Source organism: Chaetodon auriga, chromosome 19 (genome assembly GCF_051107435.1).
Source record: "Chaetodon auriga isolate fChaAug3 chromosome 19, fChaAug3.hap1, whole genome shotgun sequence".
Taxonomy (NCBI): Eukaryota; Metazoa; Chordata; class Actinopteri; order Chaetodontiformes; family Chaetodontidae; genus Chaetodon; species Chaetodon auriga.
The window spans coordinates 2,951,584-2,972,823 of record NC_135092.1 but is presented as its reverse complement, the minus strand read 5'-3'; the positions used below and the strand labels follow the sequence as shown (position 1 = coordinate 2,972,823).

The 21,240-nt window shown below is 40.0% G+C and overlaps 1 protein-coding gene across 3 annotated transcripts in view; it reads right to left on the bottom strand.

Annotated features, from left to right (window-relative positions):
- LOC143337728 (ras-specific guanine nucleotide-releasing factor RalGPS1) overlaps positions 1 to 21,240 on the bottom strand; it is a 96,280-nt gene that overhangs the window by 24,062 nt on the left and 50,978 nt on the right. For all 3 annotated transcript variants that reach the window (XM_076757479.1, XM_076757480.1, XM_076757481.1), the window contains 2 exons: positions 5,784 to 5,921; positions 5,253 to 5,346 (listed from right to left, as the gene is read on the bottom strand). In XM_076757479.1, the coding sequence (XP_076613594.1) occupies positions 5,253 to 5,346; positions 5,784 to 5,921 (232 nt within the window). The remainder of the gene's footprint in view (positions 1 to 5,252; positions 5,347 to 5,783; positions 5,922 to 21,240) is intronic.

The window sequence follows — 21,240 nt, the reverse complement described above, 5'->3', positions numbered from 1 at the left end:
GAATTAACTTCGGCTGGATTTGCATAAAAATTACTGGAAGCTTCTAATGGCCTGTCGACACAGGAGGCGTTTCAGTCTCCATATGATGGTCTGACAAGCAGAGCAACAGCTCACGTTTCACTCACACTACACACACCTAAGCATGAGCCAGAGTCTATTTTCATGCTACAAATCTGTTTTCTTCCTTTTTATTCACTTAACCACAGTGATTGTGTGTTGGACTCCGACCTACACTGAATACTAGGCCTACACACGTTGTGTGTAGATGCAGCATGTGGAGACATTATGGAGGTGATGACAGAATTGATTTGAATAAGGAGCCGTAGTATCATAGGTCATACTGGATACTTTACTTACATTTGGTTAAAGATCATGGATTATCATTTGGACATCACAGATTAACAATTTGGGGATTTATGGTGGCCCCAGTTAGTTGACTGTACAATGGCTGTGCACACATGGTTATTCCTACTTTCCACTTTTAAGATTTAAGAATCTATCATTATGTGCTCTTTAGATATAATTTCTCCTAACCCTCAAGAAAAAAGCTGGTTCTTTCTTCACCTGAATCAGCAAAAGCATTTGTTTAGACATGGACACCATCAGAACTTTTACATGTTTAAGGACTAACACCGGTGGTGTAAGATGCATGTAAAACACCAACGCATAGTGTTTTCTCTGTAAACAGCCACTCCAGCAGCAATCTGATGTGCATCATTACGATTTGATGCATGACATCACATCAGGACACTCCACTGTCCTGTTTACAGTATCAGCATCAGTGCATGTCAGCTCTCTAAATAGCAGACATTTGATTACATTTCCTCCCCACATGCCTCTTAGCATCTTGGAAACATGTAGAAAGCAAGTGTTCTTACTTTAATATGTTATTCCTCAAACTAGCAGTTCTTCTTCTGACCGTATGCCACGTCCAGTGTGTGCTGCCATGCTTTGTGTGGTGTGTGTGTGTGTGTGTGTGTGTGTGTGTGTGTGTGCGTGTAGTACTTTATGATGGATTAATACACAGTGTAATTAAATACATTTGTAAACACTGGACCATCTGTCATGCAGTTATGATATTTTTTTACAGGCTACAACTCCTCTGTGTTGTAAACTGAGTTTGGACTTCAAACTCTCACGTCTGTGAGTTTGCGCTCTGTCTCGAGAAAGGCACTGAGTCTCTCTTACTGCCTGCACATGCTCCTTTTGGTCGACCAGCACATGAATAGTCCCAGTAAATTCTGTTCCGTGGAGAATGGGATTCTGCCACTCATCACCACATTTGGAAAGTATTTATTGAAACACTGTGGGTGGAAGAAACTGTGGGTAAAATAGTCATTAATTAGTGAGAGAGGGTTTGGTTGTGTTCATGAATGACTGTTTCAATGCTGCTCCAGAGAGAAATGGAAGGAGAGTGCCACGCAAACTTCAAATGGTCTGTCATGTGTAATGTCGACAAAGCATCAATCAGCCTGGTTTCATCTGAGCATAATGACAACATGTGTGACCATCTCACCATCTCACCTCAACACGATAAACATTTTCCAGAGCAGCATTTACTGTCTAAACTGATTAATATTGGACACTGACTGTCTAAATGCATTTACACTGCTATGGACTGGTGACCTGTGGTCTCTGTGGACCAACATTTAAGATCTTACTTAGTTTAGCAGACTTTATGTTTGCTCACTGCTTGATTTGCTGTGGGTGTGCAAGAAATAGTGCTAATTTTGTTAACAATACAAAACTGTGATGAAATATGTTGATCAACTCTTTTCAGATGATGAAGATGAGACTTTGACAAATGAAACTGACTTCATTAAACACTAACTGTGACTAAATCTCTATGTAACATCATTGAATATGATATATATATGAATATCATAAGAGACAGAATAAAATTTCTCTTTGTTTTTGTTGATGAATTAAGAGTAGATGACATTACCCAGACTTTTTTTTTTTTTTGGAAAAACTGTAAATGTATTATATTATTAGTATTGTATTAAAGTATGTGCTGTCCATGCAATGTGTTCCCACTGTTGGATTTTTAGCTCTATGGATAGTAATGTCAGTCTGTCTGCTGGTCCACACCGAAACATCTCAACAATGGATTGCCATGAAATGTGTTATCCATGGTAGCCAGAGGATGAATCCTAATGACCTCTGGCTTTAACTCTAGTGCTACCATGAGGTTGATATTTGTGACTTTGAGTGAAATGTCTCAACAACTAATGGATGGATTGCCTTGAAATGGTAGACTCATGTTTCCCGCAAGATACAATGAAATAACTTTGGTGAAAGATGCTCCTCATAACTACCTGAGAATCATCTCATTTTTAAATGAGCAGTAATCCAATGATTGCTGTCCATACATCCATGGATACACTGCAGACAGAAACTGCTAATGGCTAATTCTTAATACTTTTAATGGTGCCAATTTGACAGAATGTAAACAATTATAGACCAATGGGACTCAAGTTGCAGGCCAAAACTAATTCACTTAATCCAAAGCAACGTGATCCTTCTTGTTTACATCCCCCAGAGGCCCCGAATTCCACATATCATAGGAACTGTAGTTCCACAACGTAGTGCACAATCATCTCCAAAAGAGAAGTCATCATAGAATAATAATCATAGAAAACTTTTTCACGTGCAGCATCAATATTTCTTGACATTACTAAGGCTCAGAGTTTACCATCAATGCTGCTGTTACACTATCCGTACATACAGAGACGGATGGGAGGGGTCCCAGTTGTCTTGATTTTGTCTGAGGGGGGCCAACAGAGTGGTTTATTGTTGTTTATTGTTGAGTTTTTACACTATTTAAAAACCACCATAGTTTTCCTGCATGCTTGAAAAAGCAGGGGTGACCAGAGATGTATTCAGTTGGTTGCAATCTGCAACCCCATCACTACATGTGACTAAATGCTACACATGGGTCCTTGACGGGTTTTGATCTTATTGATGAAGACCTATTTTTTCCATTTCATCATGTCTAACAATGGAAAACAGATCACAATTAACTGCTTTCAACTGGTGCCTCCATCATTTTGTACGTAGTCAGCTGACCCCGGAGTGACTCTTGATTTAACACATTATCGACTGACAGAGCTGACGGCAGGCTCTGGGGACCCGCCTACACACACGCTCTGCAGAAGAGCTCCTCTCACATTTCAGCTTACATTCAAATGCACGGGTCTGGAATGTGTATTTCCTCTGTGACAAATGTCAGTGTGTGCAGGTTAATGGTGCCCTCTGAAAGGCTCTGCTCATTCTACAGCTCCACATGGATTGTTTGTCTTTCTCCAGTACTTGCTCATTTTAGACTGCTGTAGCAAACATTTTGACAGACATTTTAGCAAAGTGGGTCTGTCAGGCTCTCGCAGAAGGAGAGTACACAGACCTGAATATTGTTAGTGGCTGTGCATCAGCAACATTCTTCCTAAAAGTTAATGTAAATGTTTTTAAAATGAAGGCCCTTATTACACTGGAAAGAGAGGAATTGGTTGACATCTATTTTTAGATTTAACAAATAAAGCTGCACTAGCACACACAAACAGCAACTACCTGGTGAACATCATGGAGCATTTAGTGGTTACAGAGCCAGTTATTCTCCTCAGGAGACAGCTAAAAGGAGAGGAAATGTTGGACATAGATTCATCAGGGGTCCACAAACACCACTCCAAATAAATGCCAATGTTGTTCTGTGTCTGTGTCTGGACGTATATTAACTAACATGTTGCCTTAACTTCATAAGGTGATAATATATCAGTGTTGTGTTTACAGCCTGTTCTGCTACCCTCACTCTGTTTTTCTTTCACATTTTGTACTGGATTGTCGTATCACCTCTTGAGCACAAGCAATAATGTCTCAAGATATTACAAGCACCTTGGTGAAAACAGCTCGTAGAAAGTGAGGTGAGCTGGGGACAATTTGTTGGCCAATATCTTCATTAACTTTTCTGGAAACCCTCTTACTGTGTTATTTCTGCTGAAGCTCTCTGAATTAGATCAAAACTTATAATAATAACAATGATAACAATAACAATAACAATAATAATAATAATAAAAAAACAAATGTATTCCCACTAGAATTACAGATCTACTGCATGTACTGGCTTGTGTTGCGTTTCATCTGGTATTGATACTGATTTACTGCTTCATGCAGCACAGACTCACATAGTGCTTCCAACTTGAATGTCAGAACACCAAAGAACTCCACAGATAAAACTAAATAAAACGGACCACAAGATAATTAAAGCAGTAAAAAAGTATATATATTTCCTTTACACCAAATGATCTTTATTCTTAATTCCACAACTCTTCCTAAATGTTTGGGGGTTTTTTTCTTGTGAAATGCAGGATACTTTCAGCTCCTCTGGTCTTGTGTCTGGCACTGTTTGTACATACTTTATATGTATTTTCTTGTACGGTAAAGGCCCATCTGTATCATCTGCATCCATTCAGCATGTCGAGAAGACTGACTAAATAATTATTCGATGTTAGCCATTCAAAACCAAGCGACATTGGAGCAGTAAAACCCCTGTCAGTACTGAGCTGAGTATGGGTGTGATTCACTACATATAAACTCTTCAGTTTGAGAGGAAGAATGTGTCATTTCTGCTTTCAAAAGTTACATAACCTAGCTTCAAGTCTGCCAATACAGACCCAACCATGGAGTTATTTCATAATTGCAGTTATTATCCAAATGGAAATCTCCTAATTATGACTCATTAATAAGTTTGATGTACTATTTGAACATACTTTATATCCCACCCAAAACTAATCTGAAAAAGGTGAGACTAAGAAATAAACAGTCCAAAAACAACCAGAGCCTTGAAATGACGTCCTACCCCGAAAATCAAGTGCTAAATCCAAACTATGTCAAACTGTGGCAGACAACCAAGCTTATTTCCAAGCACAAGATCGGACACAGTGCCTGAGAAAGTCATCAGTGCCTGCTGGATGTAGGAACTCCCTGTGGAGAAAGATAAAACCAGCTGCCTGTCGTTTTCCATCCTGCTTCCTGTTCATTGACCCCCGTCAATTTCACGCCCACCTCCATGTTTCTGTGTGCTAGACAAAAACTCATGTTGTGACCAAAAGGGACAGAGTCTTCACTCAATGTCTTGATGTGGCCATCAGAGGGTTACAGGAGTGTCCAGAATAGAGCGAGTTCATCCTCTGGGGGAATGAACGTCTGCACAAGAGTTCGTGACTGTGAAAGTGTGTGAGCACTAGCAGGAAACTTACTTGAAGTTGTCATCCTCTACAAACTTCTGGAGTTCCTCTATGTAACGAACTGACAACAGATACTTCTGGACATGTGGCAGGGTCACCAAGTAATCTGAGGAAAAAAAACGGTTGGAAACAGTCACTTTACAGAAGACAAGTAATCTGACACTCCGCAAATAGAATGTTCAGGATTTCCTGTGAATCAAGTTGACTAAAGGAAACACAGAAATAAAGCAGGAAAAAAAAAAAAAAAAGTATTTATGCACTTAGACATTGACCTAGTGATGATAGCTCTGAACACACTAAAAAGGAGAGCTGAAACACCCAAAACCAAATCTTTATTTTAACATTTTCTGTGTTCAGACTAGAGGAGAATAACACACAGACATTTTGGCTATACCTTCCTCTGTGTGCAGTTTTATGGTTTGTTCTAGATGTACCAAATCAAATATAATAAAAGTAATATCAAATACCATGAGTACTACAGGCAGCAGGCAGGTACTATACTGTTTCCACTGGATAACGTAGATGTTGTTTCTTGTTTCTTACCATAGTTGCATGACATCTGCAGGTCAGAGATGACCCTCAGAAGGTTGTTCATCTGATTGGTCCGCTGCTCTGTCTCGATGATACTGTCAGATGCAGGATAGGCTGAGTCAATGTAGATCATGTCCAACAGGTAGATCCCTGGAGCAGACAATACAAAACAAAATTCTTACTTTAGACAGATGGCAGTTCTGATGGCAAGAGGAGTGATTCAAATGAAAACATACCCATTCATTTAAAGATTTAAATCCAAACAAGTCTTGGATTCAAGATTTGTTTCGGCCTTCATGAAAGCTTTTATGAAAAATTGATGACCATGGGTAGTAAACATTAAGGTGCTTGTATGAGATAACTTGTGTGCAGAGCTGACATTTGAATGCTGTTTATTGACTATAGCTCAGCATTCAATACCATTGTGCCATCAAGCTCAGGGGCCTAGGGCTCAACACCGCCTTATGTGGTTGGAGCCTGACTTTCCTGACGGACAGACCCCAGGCTGTTTTGACAGGCACCTCCACATCTCTGACTGTCAACACCGGCACCCTGCAGGGCTTCATGCTCAGACCTCTAACATACAGCTCCGACCTCACTGTCAAGTTCGTTGACAACATGACTGTCATCAGCTGAGTTGGACTACAGAGAAGAGGTCAGAGCCCTGACATTTTCGTGCCAGGACAACAACCTCGATCTAAACATCAGAAAAACAAAGGAGCTGATTGTGGACTACAGGAAGCAACAGACAGAAGGACACGCCCCATCACCATCAATGGGGCCATGGTGGACGGAGGCAGCAGATGTGTCAAATAGGACTAGCATTCTGTTTTATTGATATTTACATGGTGTTCCAGCTTTTTTGGAATCGGAGCGGTCGTACATTACTGCACATCCTGTCCACATTACAGGTTATCCATTTTATCACTACTGTATACAAGTCTACCACAGTATTACATTTTATACCTATATTTTAACTTGTGCACTATTTTCTGTCTTATGTCTGAGATCCTCCATTTTGTTTACTTGCATGAATTGTGTCATTCTCTGGGGAGCATGAATAGGTTCCTCTTGGCAAGTATTGGATGGACAAACTTATTATGCACCGGAGCTTGTTGGAAAAAAGCCAGTATACATTTAATTGATCAGTTATTAATGAATGGACATAGTGAGGATTTTACTAACAGAAGGTATGCACATTATTTTTAATGTACATCTCTAACATGCTTTTATTTCTTTGGTTTTGGATACTAGGACATTTTTTGTGCTTGGACAAGCCAAAGAATGTCTTTGAATATTAAAAAAAGAATTAAAATAAGTAAAAATTTTATTCAAGTGGAAAGGCTGCATGTCTGACTGCTGTCATCTATTACGACGAACAAGAAGAAAAAACACAGAGCACAAAAGTGTCAAAAATAACCTGGAAAACATCTGTTCAGTCACCAACTTTTCCGACAATTTGTCTGAACGACTCTGTCCTAACTGTTATTAAATACCAGAGTGGAAACTCAACCGTCAGCCTCAACGCTGTTTGCAGTATTTGATGCAATGTACATTTTGAAAAGACATATGTATACAAAATACGGTATATGCACATGGCCCACAGACATTGATATACTCTATCCAGATGTTGCACACCATTTTCCGCATCATTTTGTAAAATCTCCAACATCATTTCAACCAGGAATGTGTCCCATTGTTTAAAAAGCAAATTAGTACTGTTCCTCAAGCAGCTGAGACAGGTCTTACAAAACAGCCCCAAATTAAAACCTGACTGATATGCGAGCTGAAACGCCAGCAATACTGATACTTCTGCACTGAATCTAATAACTGATGACATTGTTGCGGCTAATGTCTTAACATCCGACATTTTCCAAACTAAATAAATATTCAGAGTTGCTCAAGAAATTAAGTAAACTTTTGGAACCATTGCTGGACACCATGTTTTTCAGTGAAAAACACACCAATTAAACTCTATTAGGGTTGGCTGCATAGAGCAAAATGGCCCACCACATTCAATGATAGAAGACAGAACTCTGTGAGATTTCATGACTGATTCTCTAAAATGTAAACTTTTTAAAGAACAATAAATAAACAAAAAAACAATTTTACGGAATTAATTTACTACTTTCACACAGCTCCTCTACTAGGTAGTCTGAACATCTTCATATATGTACATTTACAGTATGTGTCTGCATTGGCATGATCACAAATCTGGTTTTCCCACCCTACATGCAAATCAGGGACAGCTCCACTCCAGCCGAGAGGCTGCTCATAAAGTTAGAAAAGAGAGGAGAAAAGATGCTTGAAGTGGGATGCACTGACACCTTTTCAACATCTGGCTGGAACCAGGAGCAGGTTTGAACAATCAAATCCAAACTGGGATGCATTTACACTGCAAATCAAATCCACTAAAGATGCATGAAGTGGTGAAAACTGGATTAAAAATGGGATTTAATTCTATCCTGTAGTTGCCTTCTTGTGCTTCATCATTTATAACTGATAGTTTTTGTTCATGTTGTTTGAGCGTTATGAGAAAGCTTCCTACAGTGGCAGATATACTGTATATATGTAAGCGTGTTTATCAGTCATGTTGTTGTATCTTTTAATGTGCAAACAAATCACTTATCTGTCACATCAGCAGTGCAAAGCTTTGCCTGCCTGCCTGCACTGCCTGACTTCTGCTAGGTCACTAACAGTCAGTGTTTGGTGGTGTTTAATGTTTGACTGACTGCTTCATTTCCATTCTCTTCAACTTTTAGCAGTATTTTGTTGAAGTATAATGAGTGAGCACCCAATGAAGGTTTTTGCCCACATTTTATATCTATGCCAGCACAATGCTGGAAGCTTTGTTTACAAGTAACAAATCTTCTCTCTGATGTTCACGACATCAATTTGTGGTCACACAAAAAAAGCCGACAGTGTCCTTACTTGAATCCTAAACAAAAAACTGTAAAACCAAGACAGGCAAATAACAGCTAATTTTGGTTTCCTAGTAACTTTAATACCCATTTATAATAAATAGTGACGTTATACAACAGTGGGTGAGTTCTGTTCATGGTGGCTGGGAAAACCCACCACAGGACAAGCTGAAAAAACACAAACAGATGGAGAAGACACTGGCAAAACTACACACACTGCATTTAGAATTCCAATCCAAATACAAGAATAAATAAGTACACATTAAAAAAATATGGAAAACAATTCATGTGTATTGATCAAATTTGTATTTTTATCATGGACCTGCATACAAGACCTAAATACTGGCAGTTTATATAGAGCTATACAGTTATCCTTGAAGAATTGTGTTCATACTATACATAACATGATATATTGACTATATCTGGAGATTTCAGAGATGAAAGCATGTGTCACTGTGGTTTATTAAGGAAGTCACAAAAGCACACACATGGATAAGGCCATGAAAGGTTGTAGGAGAGGAGTCCATCTCACCATCACCACACTGAGCTAACACTGATGTGAGGCCACTGGCAGCAGTGAGGTAGTATGAAACCTTCTGACTGTTCTGCTCAATTAGGCTTTAAGGACTACACTGAAAACCCTGAACTAATAACTCACAGCTGCAGCTGAAGACACGACTGTGGCAAGTTAGTAGACTGATTAGTAGACATGAATAGATTCCATCCATGTTTTCTTTTTTTTGTGCAGACTCGGATGTAGGTTACAATGAAAACTGGCACGATTCCTGCCATCATTAACAGTTTACTGGATGTAGCTCCATTCCCTTAACTGTTAAACAGACACTTTCTTGACCTCTTTGTTCTCAAAAGCTTTTGTTCTATCAGTGACTCATATGGTATATACTGTGGAGACTTTGACGGGATTTAATAAAAGGTATTAAGTGCAATTCTTGGCGAAATGGAAGTGAATACAATATTGACATGTTTGATTCAAGTGAATCATTTCCAGTGAGAAACATGCTGTCTTCACTTAGAGACTATTTTTACAGAGGACTGATACAGAGCTTTGTCTAGAACATAAATAGTATCTCTCAGCTGAGGTTTCTAGTAGGTTATTGAGCTTGAGCATTGTGCTCCTTTTGATGGTGTTGACCATCAAATGAATAGATTCTCATTGTCTGCTACTCGTTGGGAATCTCCTCCATCTGCGTGCGTGCAGTGTGATCAATGGAGAGCAGATGTGGAGGCTCTATAGAACCACATCTCCAGCACAGGGAACACGCTATTATACTTGTAGATCATGTTTATGACAATGCACCAAAAAGCAGCAGGCACTACACATGGGCCCTCCAGGCCAATGGAAACCAGGAAAAATAGGCCTCCATGGCTCCTTGTAACATTCACCGAGGGTTTTTACTGTGCACAAGGCTACTATAACTTGAAGTTACTTTCAATGAACATTTAACAGGAGGTAAGAGATGTAGGAATCTTAAAAGGGGAGTCTGTAAGGCTTGAGATCACAGAGTTTCCCTGGTAAAGTACCCATTACCTCAGTTTTCCTTAAGGCTGCTGCTGTCTCATGTGGTGGTTACCATGCACCAAAGCACCTATATCAAGTATCCATACTTGCATCATTATTTCAGAGTAGGACCACCACATGCATCTTGAAGTTTGAACATTTTGGTTTACCCAGCTGCATGTCAATCATCAGCTGCTGTTGGTGGGTGAGGTCACTGCTCATTAAACCACAATGTAAAACACACATAAAGGATACAAGGAATAAATATGACACTGTTGAAGCCATCACATCTGGGTTGTATGTGGAATTAAATGGGTTGCGCTGACATTTGCCAGTGTCTTCTAACTTCTGACTTACTCTTATTTACTACATTTTTCAACACTGATTGTTAACCTGTACATGAGCCAGCTCACGAAGACTGAATTAAAAATGGATTGGCTCCTGCTCCACCGCCAATCCTGAGAGTCAAACACTGTGCTCTCACTCAACATAATCATGACTTGATAAAATCCTAACTCTTGTCAAATCCTCATACTGTACTGTATGTTTGCTTCTGCAGCATTAGACTCTCCAAGGACAAACAACTCATGTAATCTTGAAGGTAGTTTGGTAGCGTTCATTCATTCATTCATCTTCTATACCCGCATGTCCCTTTCGGGGTCGCGGGGGGCTGGAGCCTATCCCAGCTATCCCAGCCGATCGCAGGGCAACATAGACAGACACACAGACAGACAACCATTCACACTCACACTCACACCTATGGACAATTTAGAGTCACATTTAGAGTCAGATCGGGATCGAACCAGCAACCTCCTTGCTGTGAGGCACGCGCACTACCTGCTGCGCCACCGTGCCGCCCTGGTAGCGTTCAATACTGGTTAATATGATACCACCCCATGTATCATTCTAGCTCTTTTAACAATATTCTCAAAGCAGCCTGAATACAAATTACTCTGTTCCTTAACATCCACGCTTCGTCTTTTGAACCACAAACAAAGGTTAACTGGGATTTAGCATGAAACGGGGAGCAAAAGGTCATTTGTGCATGCACTGATATCCAGACCTGAGACCAGACGGGTTTTTTTCTGGAAACATTTTGTGGATACGTCAACTGTGTGGTTGAGATAGGATGTGGAAAATGGGGGTAGACAGCATTTTATAGGGCTTTGGAAAAGACCAGAGGGCACAGGTGGACATCCTGGGGAATGTGCATTCATAAAAGTTACAGGACTCCAATAAACTGAAGAGCTCACCCACTCGGCACCTGTGTAGACTGTTGCAGTACAGCAAATTTTGACGTACAGGGTTAAACAGATGTATTCACTAATGTCATCAGTTCATTTCACTGAAGAGAAAACAAAATATAGCGAAAAACTGAGTAAAATGATGTTTCTGTACAAAAAAAATCTTAAAATTTGAAGACCATGAGAATACCACAAGATGAATGCATCTATGTAGCTTCAGTAAGAGGAAAATTCTGGTTTCCTGAGAATATTACCGATCTGTGTTTGTGGCAGTTTTCAGGTCATTAAGGACATTAAACACAAATAGTTTGTGGTACTGTCACAACATATTCAGAAAGAATGTAATATATGCAGTATTGTTATTTTCAGAATACCAAGAATACCAAGTCTGCATGTCAAACTTCTGACTACACTGCCTATATGTCCTCTGGTTTTCAACACATGGGTAGAAGATGGTGTCAGTGTTCAAAGGATGGAAGCACCATCTTAACTTCAAAACATGTTGCTAGTGTACAATATGTTTGAGATTTTCATAGATTTTACTCATACAGTATTTTACTTTATATCATTTTCTTGTGGGATAAAGTTTGGATGTAGCTATAATGCGTCGGCTGATGATACAGTGAATGTAACGCTGCAATGTAGTGAGTCAGTTAGTGGCAGGGTCCATCTTGAGCCCTCTTTTTAAGCCTAAACTTAGATGACATCATAATAATGGATATAAATATTCTATTTATGTATCTACAAATGTATCTGTAGTTCCTGTTTGAACAGTTACCATGGCTGTGGATGGATTACTTGCTGAGAGAAAAAGTCTGAACTTGATTGTGCTGAAGCTTTAAGGAGTGCCGTCTTTATAAGATTTTTATGGACATTCATCTTCAAAAATCATCAGAGAACCAATTGTCACTGGAAGGAAGAAGTTCTGCTGATTCCAGCATTGTGTTAGATCACTCACATCACTGAATTTTAAAAGAAGAGTTTCTCACACACTAGATGATGTCAAGTCTGGATTCAGTACAGCTCCTCGTTCTGCTGTCCATGATTGATGTCTCAGCTGAACGTGATAGACGAGCCAGATGTAATTTTCTATTGCATATTCTGATTATCATAGATACTCATAAGTCTCTTTCAGACATGTCTCCAATCTGATGGCAATTTCACAGAGTCAGTCTCATGCCTCAATAAGCACCCTGGTCACGGGAATGATGCAATGGCAAGAAGTATAAGGGAAAAAAAAGGAGGCTGAAGATCCTGTCTGCTCTGGTCATTCTTATATAGTGTATTTGTATTGTCAGTCCAGTCAAGTGTATTGTTCAGGTGAACACCCAGGCACCTGTAAATGGTAAATGGAATGTATGTATATAGCACTTTTCTAGTCTTGACAACCACTCAAAGCCCTTTTAGCACACGTCAGCAGTCACCCACTCACACATATTCATACACTAGTGGCTAAATGCCACCTGCTTCAGAGCAGTAACCATTCACAAGCACACACACACAATTTGGGAGTCTTCAGTATCTTGCCCAAGGACACTTCAAAATGTAGACTGCAGGGACCAGGAACTGAACCACCAACTTTCTGATGGTTACCACTCCACCTACTGAGCCTCAGCCCTTCTTTTTTTCCTTGTGTGCCTTTGGTCAGGAGTAATCAAGGGTTTGTTGTTGGAAAAACACCATACTGTCTTGGTGGATACAGCATTTTCCACACAGAAGCTGATACAGTCCATGTGGGACTGTCAGTGTCCTCCCGACGAGTATCACAAAGCACTTCCCACACAGTTGTATCAAAACAGTCCTTCACAGCCTCCTCAGCGTCCTTGGACCATCTATTCACTGTGCGAGTGACGGCTGGGTGCCTGTGTATGAGAGGTTTGTACAGAGGCAGGAGGTGCACCAGGTTGTGATCATATCTTCCCAGAGGAAGGAGAGGTGATGAGTTATATGTCTCTTTGGTGCTGGCATAAAATAAATCCAGTATTTTACTGTTTCTGGTGTAGCGTGTAACATGTTGAGTGAATGTGGGCAGAGTGGAGGACAGAGAGTAGTGATGAGGCTGGCTAAGTGAATAACGAATGAGGAATATGTTCCTCTAAGGAAAGGGTGTCATGACAGCTCAGACTGTAAAACAGCATGAATGACTTAATGGTAACCATAATTGTCTGCTGATATGATAATATTATTCTTGAAATTCCAGCAGCCCTTCGTCTTTTGCAAGAGTAAGAACACAGCCCTGCCCTTAAGCAAACAGAGAAGGAATAAATGAGGCGACACCACACACGACCACAAACGAGACCAAAACCGTAACCTTACTGCCTGATGTCTTCAGTTCCGATGGCACTACCATCCTTGAAAATACTCCAGCTTTTTTGATGTAATTATTGGCCGAAAGTCCACTATCATTATTACATGATTACTGTTCCATTATCAGAATAATTGCTTTTTTCCACTCATTCGAGAATAACATTTTGGCAAACAATATACTGTTGATCTCTAAACGTGCTCAACAGGGGCTAAATGACACGAATGTGCATTATCATATGGCAACTGCGAGTGTGTAAACTCCAGCTGGAGGAGTGCCAGGTCAAGGACATCATCTTCAGATTTGGGGAAAATGATATCTAATAGAATCCTGACAGCTAATTCACTAGTCCTATTCCAGTAGAGAGAGCAGAATATACTAAATCACACTACGTTAACTAAGACAAAGCGAAGCACAAATGCCTCGGTATGTTAAAATCCTCATGATTCAAACAACTGAGGTAAACACAATCTGGATAAAAGTTTCTGCTTTCTTCTTACACCTCCAAAAGGATATGATCCATGCAAACACACACAAACACACACACACTAAGCTTCTGCCAGTTTACGAACCTGCCAATGCAGCTCTGAATTCAATCCATTTATCTCCCTGCTACACTCTGGCTGCTCTGTTCTCATTGTGCAATGACGGAGACCCAACCATAACATGACAGATGTGGTGATCTAACAAATGCCAGAATGATGCCTTTCACAAACATTTCTTAAAAGTGATGCGGACACCAAAAATACAGGCTTCACTAACAAGTGTCCATAATTTTTATGCGTGTGTGCGGACATGTGGATGTATGCTATTTTGTGGATCTTAAAGGAAAAATACTTATTATGGCATTCCTTAGCCTCCACAAACCAAGATCCAACAGAGCACATTACATCACAGCTTTTGAAATTATGCAACATGTTTGGAAATGTCATTGTGTTTTATGCCCTGAGACCATGAATACATCTTGTGTACTGAGGAATTCTAACTTGCCATTCACATGAGAGACTGCTAAGTAAGAAACAAAGGCAAAAAGACTAATACAGTGTACACTATAGCCAGGTACAAAAAAATCATCATTAGTAAGAGTAGTGCAAAGTGAAAACGTTAGGAACGTTTTACTTGTAATGTCTGACCATAACTGTTGTTTCAGATGTGTAAAAATAAATATTGGGGAACAGTCAATTGGTTGGGGACTATTTTCAGCAGTGGATTAATCTACATTTGGTGCCCTACTGAGTATTTGGGTGTGTTCATGGTAATGAAGGAACATGTCAGCCAGTGTAACAATGTGGCTCATTAATGGGTTTCTAATAGTTTCTGGACAACAATGGAGCTCTATGGCACAGAGAAATAAGATATATCAGGCTTTGGACACACACACATTACTTTTTAGTAGATACATTCATTGTTGGTTTGGGTCTGCACATGGGATTTTCTGGCAAGAAAAATACAGAAATGGAATAGAAAGATAGAGTTTCAAGGAGGTAGTGTACAAGTAGTGAAGAGGCTTGATGGGGATGTTTCAAGCAGGAAAAAAATGATCATTTTGATCACTTTTATGTCATTGTAGCTTCGGCTTTGACAGACATTTTAGGCATCTTACTGTTTTTTAGGGTGCAACAAGTTAAGCATGTCACCAGAAAATCAACCACAAATGTGATAAAAGCTCCTGCTTAAACAGAATCATGCATCCTGATTTGCTGTGCCATCTCAGTACAGACAGAGTGGAGCAGCTCAATGCATCAAACTAAATGCAGAAAGACACACCAGAGGAGGTGAGGAAAGCACGAACTTTTACTCAATTTCCTTTGAATTTTGTGTGTTCACGCAATTTGGTGCTAAATTAGAAAAATAGAGAGTATCAGCAGACTCATCCTTTAAACACAGAGGTGGCAGATCAGCAAAGGCTGTATTTATCTGGTGCTTTCTGGTTCACAGCCACGCCACCAGTTTGTGGGAGGTCCAGTGAGTCTTGTTGCTATGGATACATTTAACCCTATTATCTTCACGTCTTATTGTGGTTAATTACTACATTACGTTTTCCACATTTATCTCATGTTTCTCTGAATATGCACGCCTTTCTTTAACATCTAGCTTTCATTTAGCAAAGTGTCTTGATTAATGCGAGGCACTATGTAGAAAGGTAGAATTCAAATGTAACGGTAAAGTAAGGATAAGAAGGAGTGAAATGCAATTTGTAGAAATGCTTTTTATCTTAGAATATTCTGCCATTTACTTAGTTATTTTGTTACAGAACAACAAGCAAGAATTGATAAAAGGCCAACATTTTTTTATATTCCACCATACTTTTTTTCTACTATCACATACTCATGTATTGCAGGTGAAATGTGTAAATACATGTAAATGCATGCACACACATCTAATCCTTAAAGCAAAGTCTTAACCTCCCTAATGTCCTCACTTTCAAAGAATGTCCTCAGTCGGTTGGTCAAAAACTTCTCACTATGGAGCAAGTACGCGCACACACACGCACACACACACACACTCATTAGTGTTGAAATTCTTGAGGAGTGCAGCGAGTAACATCGTCAGTAGCACAAAGGAGACGCAGCCCACAGGACTTCAGGCATTAGAGAGGTCAGAGGTCATGGAGCAGGGGTCAGGGATGCTTGGCCTGCTGCACCCACGCTGGGAGGATGATACATGAGCGCCTGGGACACAAACACAAAGCAGTTTACCTGACACTGCTCTGCTCCTCAGCACTGCTGCACTCTCACAGACTCAGATCAACGACCAGGACTCAGTCAGCTGTCATTTTCTCCCTGTTTGTTATATTCAAGTCACTTTGTGTAGTGACTGTGTGGAACACGATCTTTTGCCATGCTGCTCAGTGTGTGGTCCGGCTGCCACACAGGGGCCAAACAATGTTGTAAGTCCTGAACTGGAAAAGGCCAAAGCCTTTTCAACTAAAGCATAGGGGACAGTGTCCACACAAGAGCTGTGTTACAGCAGAAAGCTGTCTGAAGCAGCGGCCATCATTGCTTGTCTTGGCTTTGTCTCTACTGAAGTTGGACATATGAAGTTGTTACATGCTTTCTCTACGGGGTAAAAAGTTACTGCTGTAGAGCTCCAGCTGTGATCAGGGTGGAGACCAGAACACAGCTACACCGACAGAGTACTGACTTTTAGAAAAGTTCAACATGTCAGGTTCAGGACCTTCATTAGTGTTTAGTAATTGCTGTGATTCCTCATTTAACCCTTTTTTGTCAGTGTTTTCAATAAAACTCATGTTTAGAACTTGAAATCTGTAATGGTTTTTTTAATGAAATACCAGGTTTTTTTAAAGTGTGTTTCAGAATTACTGACCGAAAAATTAATCTGGAACAATATTAAAAATTTATATAATGAGACATTACAATCTACTGCACTGATTTTTCAGTTTGTCAGTAATCTCTGGAAAACTGTGCTGCATTCACAACATCTCCGTGACTTTGTCACCATACTCAGGCAGGCCTGCAGCACAGCCGGGGTTGCAAAAACCCAGACGGAAACACGGTGGACGGTGCCTGCTCAGGCCTGTGGGAGCTGACCAATCAGACCAGACTGGGCTTTTCTGGGGGGGTGAGGCAGGAGCTAAAATGGAGTGTTTCAGACAGAAAGTGAATGGAGGTGCTGCAGCAATGAACAACTGCAGTATGAGAAAAACAATGTGTTTTTTTCAACATTTTTAGTAAGACAGCCCTCAGTGCCTATAAAATTGGTTCAAAACACAGAAGTGTGACACACAAGGGATCCCTCTTTCAGGCCAGTCAGCGTGACGTTACTTTCATTTTGCAAATTCAGCATCATCCCATGCTAACCGTTTCATTTCATCACTTCAGCAAATACAAATTGTCAAAGATGTTTCCAGTTTGAGGACATTTTCATTCAGCGAGCTGAACAGCTGTTTACACAACACAACAATGTCCTCAAATGACATGAGAAAAATGACATCTCACCAACACAATGCAATGTAATGATTTCATCTTTAAATATTAAAGAACAGAAGTTGAAATAGAGCAGGGAAAAAAGAATGGGGAGGCTTCGTCATTAATGATTATATACCAAGTTTACAAGATGTGTGCAGACTGCCTTATTGCCAACATATAAAACTGCAAAGGCAGAAACTGATGAGGGTTAGGGTAAGATGGAAACCAGTTGTGGAAATATTGGGTAGCACCTCAGGCAGTGTTTGGCAGTATTTCAAAGCTCAACACTTCAGCTGTGCCTGTAATGATGAAAGAAACAAGACTACAAGTCTGAAGCCTCACTGTTGGCTCGCTGGCCTATGACTGCAATATTCATTACACCTCATAATATCAAGTGCTGAATGGAATAATGCACTGAAAACATGCCTTGTTTAATCTCTAGTTGCTGAGATATGTTGCTGACAGGCCAAAACAACGGTATTTCTATCAAAGACATCAAGAAGACAAATGAAAATCCAGTAAAACTGGGCTTTCACATAGAGAACAAAACAACAGATTGAGACTGCAGGAACTACAAATCCTTTCCCAACTGCAGGCTGAAAAGCCTTCAACTGTGTGTTGCATTTTTCTCCATGCTACACCCAAATCCCACTGAGATATACTGGCTGTCCATGATATCAGCTGTGCTGGCAGCTCCAGCCTAAATATTACATGAGCATAACCACATCACAAAATGCTTAACAAATATTTGCCGATGATGTCATCCCGATACACACAGTGTAAGGTGTAATGTGTTTCAGCTGTGCTCCGTCTGCAGAGCTGCGCAGCTTTGCTTCCTGTCTCCCTGCTTCTCTGACGCACAGAAAAGCCCCGTCACAAGGCGTCTACCAATACCATTCACACACAGTCAGTCACAGGCTGATACTGTCTCACCAATACTGGTGCTCCACAATTGATGAAGCTCCTTTAATAGACAAGTAAACAAATATTTATTTTCTCCTTATGCGATATTCTGGGAAATCTGGATCACACTTATGTTGACTTACTGATATTTTTCAGTGCCATTTTTTGCTCATCTGTTACTCAAAAAGTTTATGCTGTACTGAATTGTTCATATGTACACCGTTACATGCCTAATTTTCTGGTTCTTCATGTGCTTTCAAGAAACTGCATATTTAAAAAGCTATTCCTGAGGACACTTTAGGTATACATCGTCTTTACAGTTCTAATGCTTCTGACACAATGATATCAATTTGTGTAAAATTCCATGTAAACGGGTGCTTTCACTTTTCCAATTGGCTGCTTTTATATTAAAGTTTGCAATACAATCCCATAGACATCAGTATTTCTATTTCAGCCACTGTGTGCAGTACAAACACCTGATATGTTTTTCAGATGTTACATGTTTTTAGGCAGTGACACGACACTATAATGTATTCAATTTTGAAAAAAATGAGCAAGGATTTCATCTTTTTCACGTCGTGTTAACTGCAAGTACAAACTATAATCCAGTCTGGTGCAAAGTAACTACTGACTGAAAACTGACAGTAAAACATGATAAGTAGTAACAATTTGTCAGAATCTCTCAGTAATACTTTAAGTACATCACAATAAAATGTAAATCACTTTAATCTGCAAATGTTCAGAGCTGAACAGCAGCTTGGTACATAATAATAATAATGATAATTAGTAGTAGCAGCAGTACTAGTATTAATTAATTAACAGTAAGACATGCAATAAGAAACAGAGCTTAGTACAGCAAATGATTTAGAAAATTATCTTCCAGTAAAGAAAATATGATGCACTTGATGCAGTGAATAAAATAGTTTTAAGAGATGTTTTGGGGTTTTTTTTAATAATCAGCATGTCAACATCTTTGTTTCCAAGTGATCTACTCTGCGGTTTGAGATCACTTGTCAGTCAAACAGTGTGTTCATCACTCTGGTTGGATAATCTGGTGATGATCTTTCCTAAATATGTTCAGTCATGGAGGCCATCTCCACTCCTACTAAGCTTTCATGAAGTGGCTGTAAGTTGAATAATTTAATGGTTTAGTGGTCAACAACAGAGAGTTACCTCAGTCATTTATTGTTGGGTTGCAGCAGGAAGGACAGTTCACAGCCCACTGCTTTTTCCGGACTACCTGCTTCCTAGCAGTTGTTGCTCCACTGTAGGTCATTATTAGGCCCATCAGAGCAGAGTGTGTACATGAACAAAGAAGACAGAGACCAGAGAGCAGTCACAGGCTAGGGCATGTCCTTCTTTATGAAGCACAGAAGGCAAAAGACACGAGATTGCATGACATACAAAAGCCATTACAAGAAGTCCCAAGAATTTCCCTTTGATAAAACACACATCCAGGAAGAAACGTAACAAAGAAAAAAAGCGCCATGGTTCTGCTTTAATGCTCTGCTGCACCTGAATGTGCTCTGGGATGCTTCAACTTTGCATGATGGCACTTAAATTAGTATCATAATATTTCCTTCAGGGATTTGAATTGGAGGTAATGTTGTTATTGCACTGCAGAGCCTCTTAGTTTCTTTGTTGTTTTTGTCAAATATGAGGTTGACTTTTGAGTCATAATGAGAAAAGTGTGAATGATACTCTCCACCATAAAGACTCGAGCCGCAATGTGCACTGACTTTTTGCTTGTGTCTACATTTCTCCAGCTGTCCCGACTCCACAAACAGACATGTCCCTTTCTGATTGGAAAAACAAGAGTGATGTAAAACTGTCTGAAAATTTCCTTGTAAACTAAAATAAATAGAACCAAAATAAATGCACAAATCAACATGACTCAATCGACACTTTCCACAGAGCAGAGTTTTTTCAAATGTCTCAAAGGATAACTATCTTCCTCGCACACATAACCTCTCTGAGACAAAGGGCGTTTTATGAATCCATGGATAAGAGCCTATCATAGGAGCCTATTATAAGTTTGTGAGCATCACGTGCATTTAAAAACAAATACAATGAGTCACTGAATATTTGTTGAAAGTGTCTTTCATAAGTTATGTAACCAGTAATTACTATGACAACATAACAAACTATCCACTCTTCCACCTCTGCGTTTCGCAAATTGTCTGGAAGGACAGTCTCTACCCGGTTTCAGTTCTGAGATTAAAGAGTCAACGTAAGATTCATCTTATGTCTCATTTATAGGGATTGGAATGAAGCTTGGAAGATCAAAAACACCCTGTCTGTTCATCTTTTAGTCTTTGCTGAACCTGGGGAAAAACAAGCAGGGAAAATGAAGCTAAACATCGCTCTTTCCCGTAACTTCCCTGAATAAGTACAGGTCAAGACTCACATGCTCCAAACCTGTGACCTTACTGCAACACAGGCAGCTGTTGACACGTACGGCGGGTCAGCTCTCCCAGCCTCCTCCAAAGAGGGAGTCCTGGGCTGGCTGGAGGAGAGTAATGGAAAAAAGGAGGACTGTGGGGCGGCTGAGAGATGCGGGGGGGCTGCAGGGGACAAGGGTTGAAGTGGGGGGACTGGGAGCCTCCATGCCTCTAATGCCTCCATGATCTCCCTGTTGTCAAGGGGAG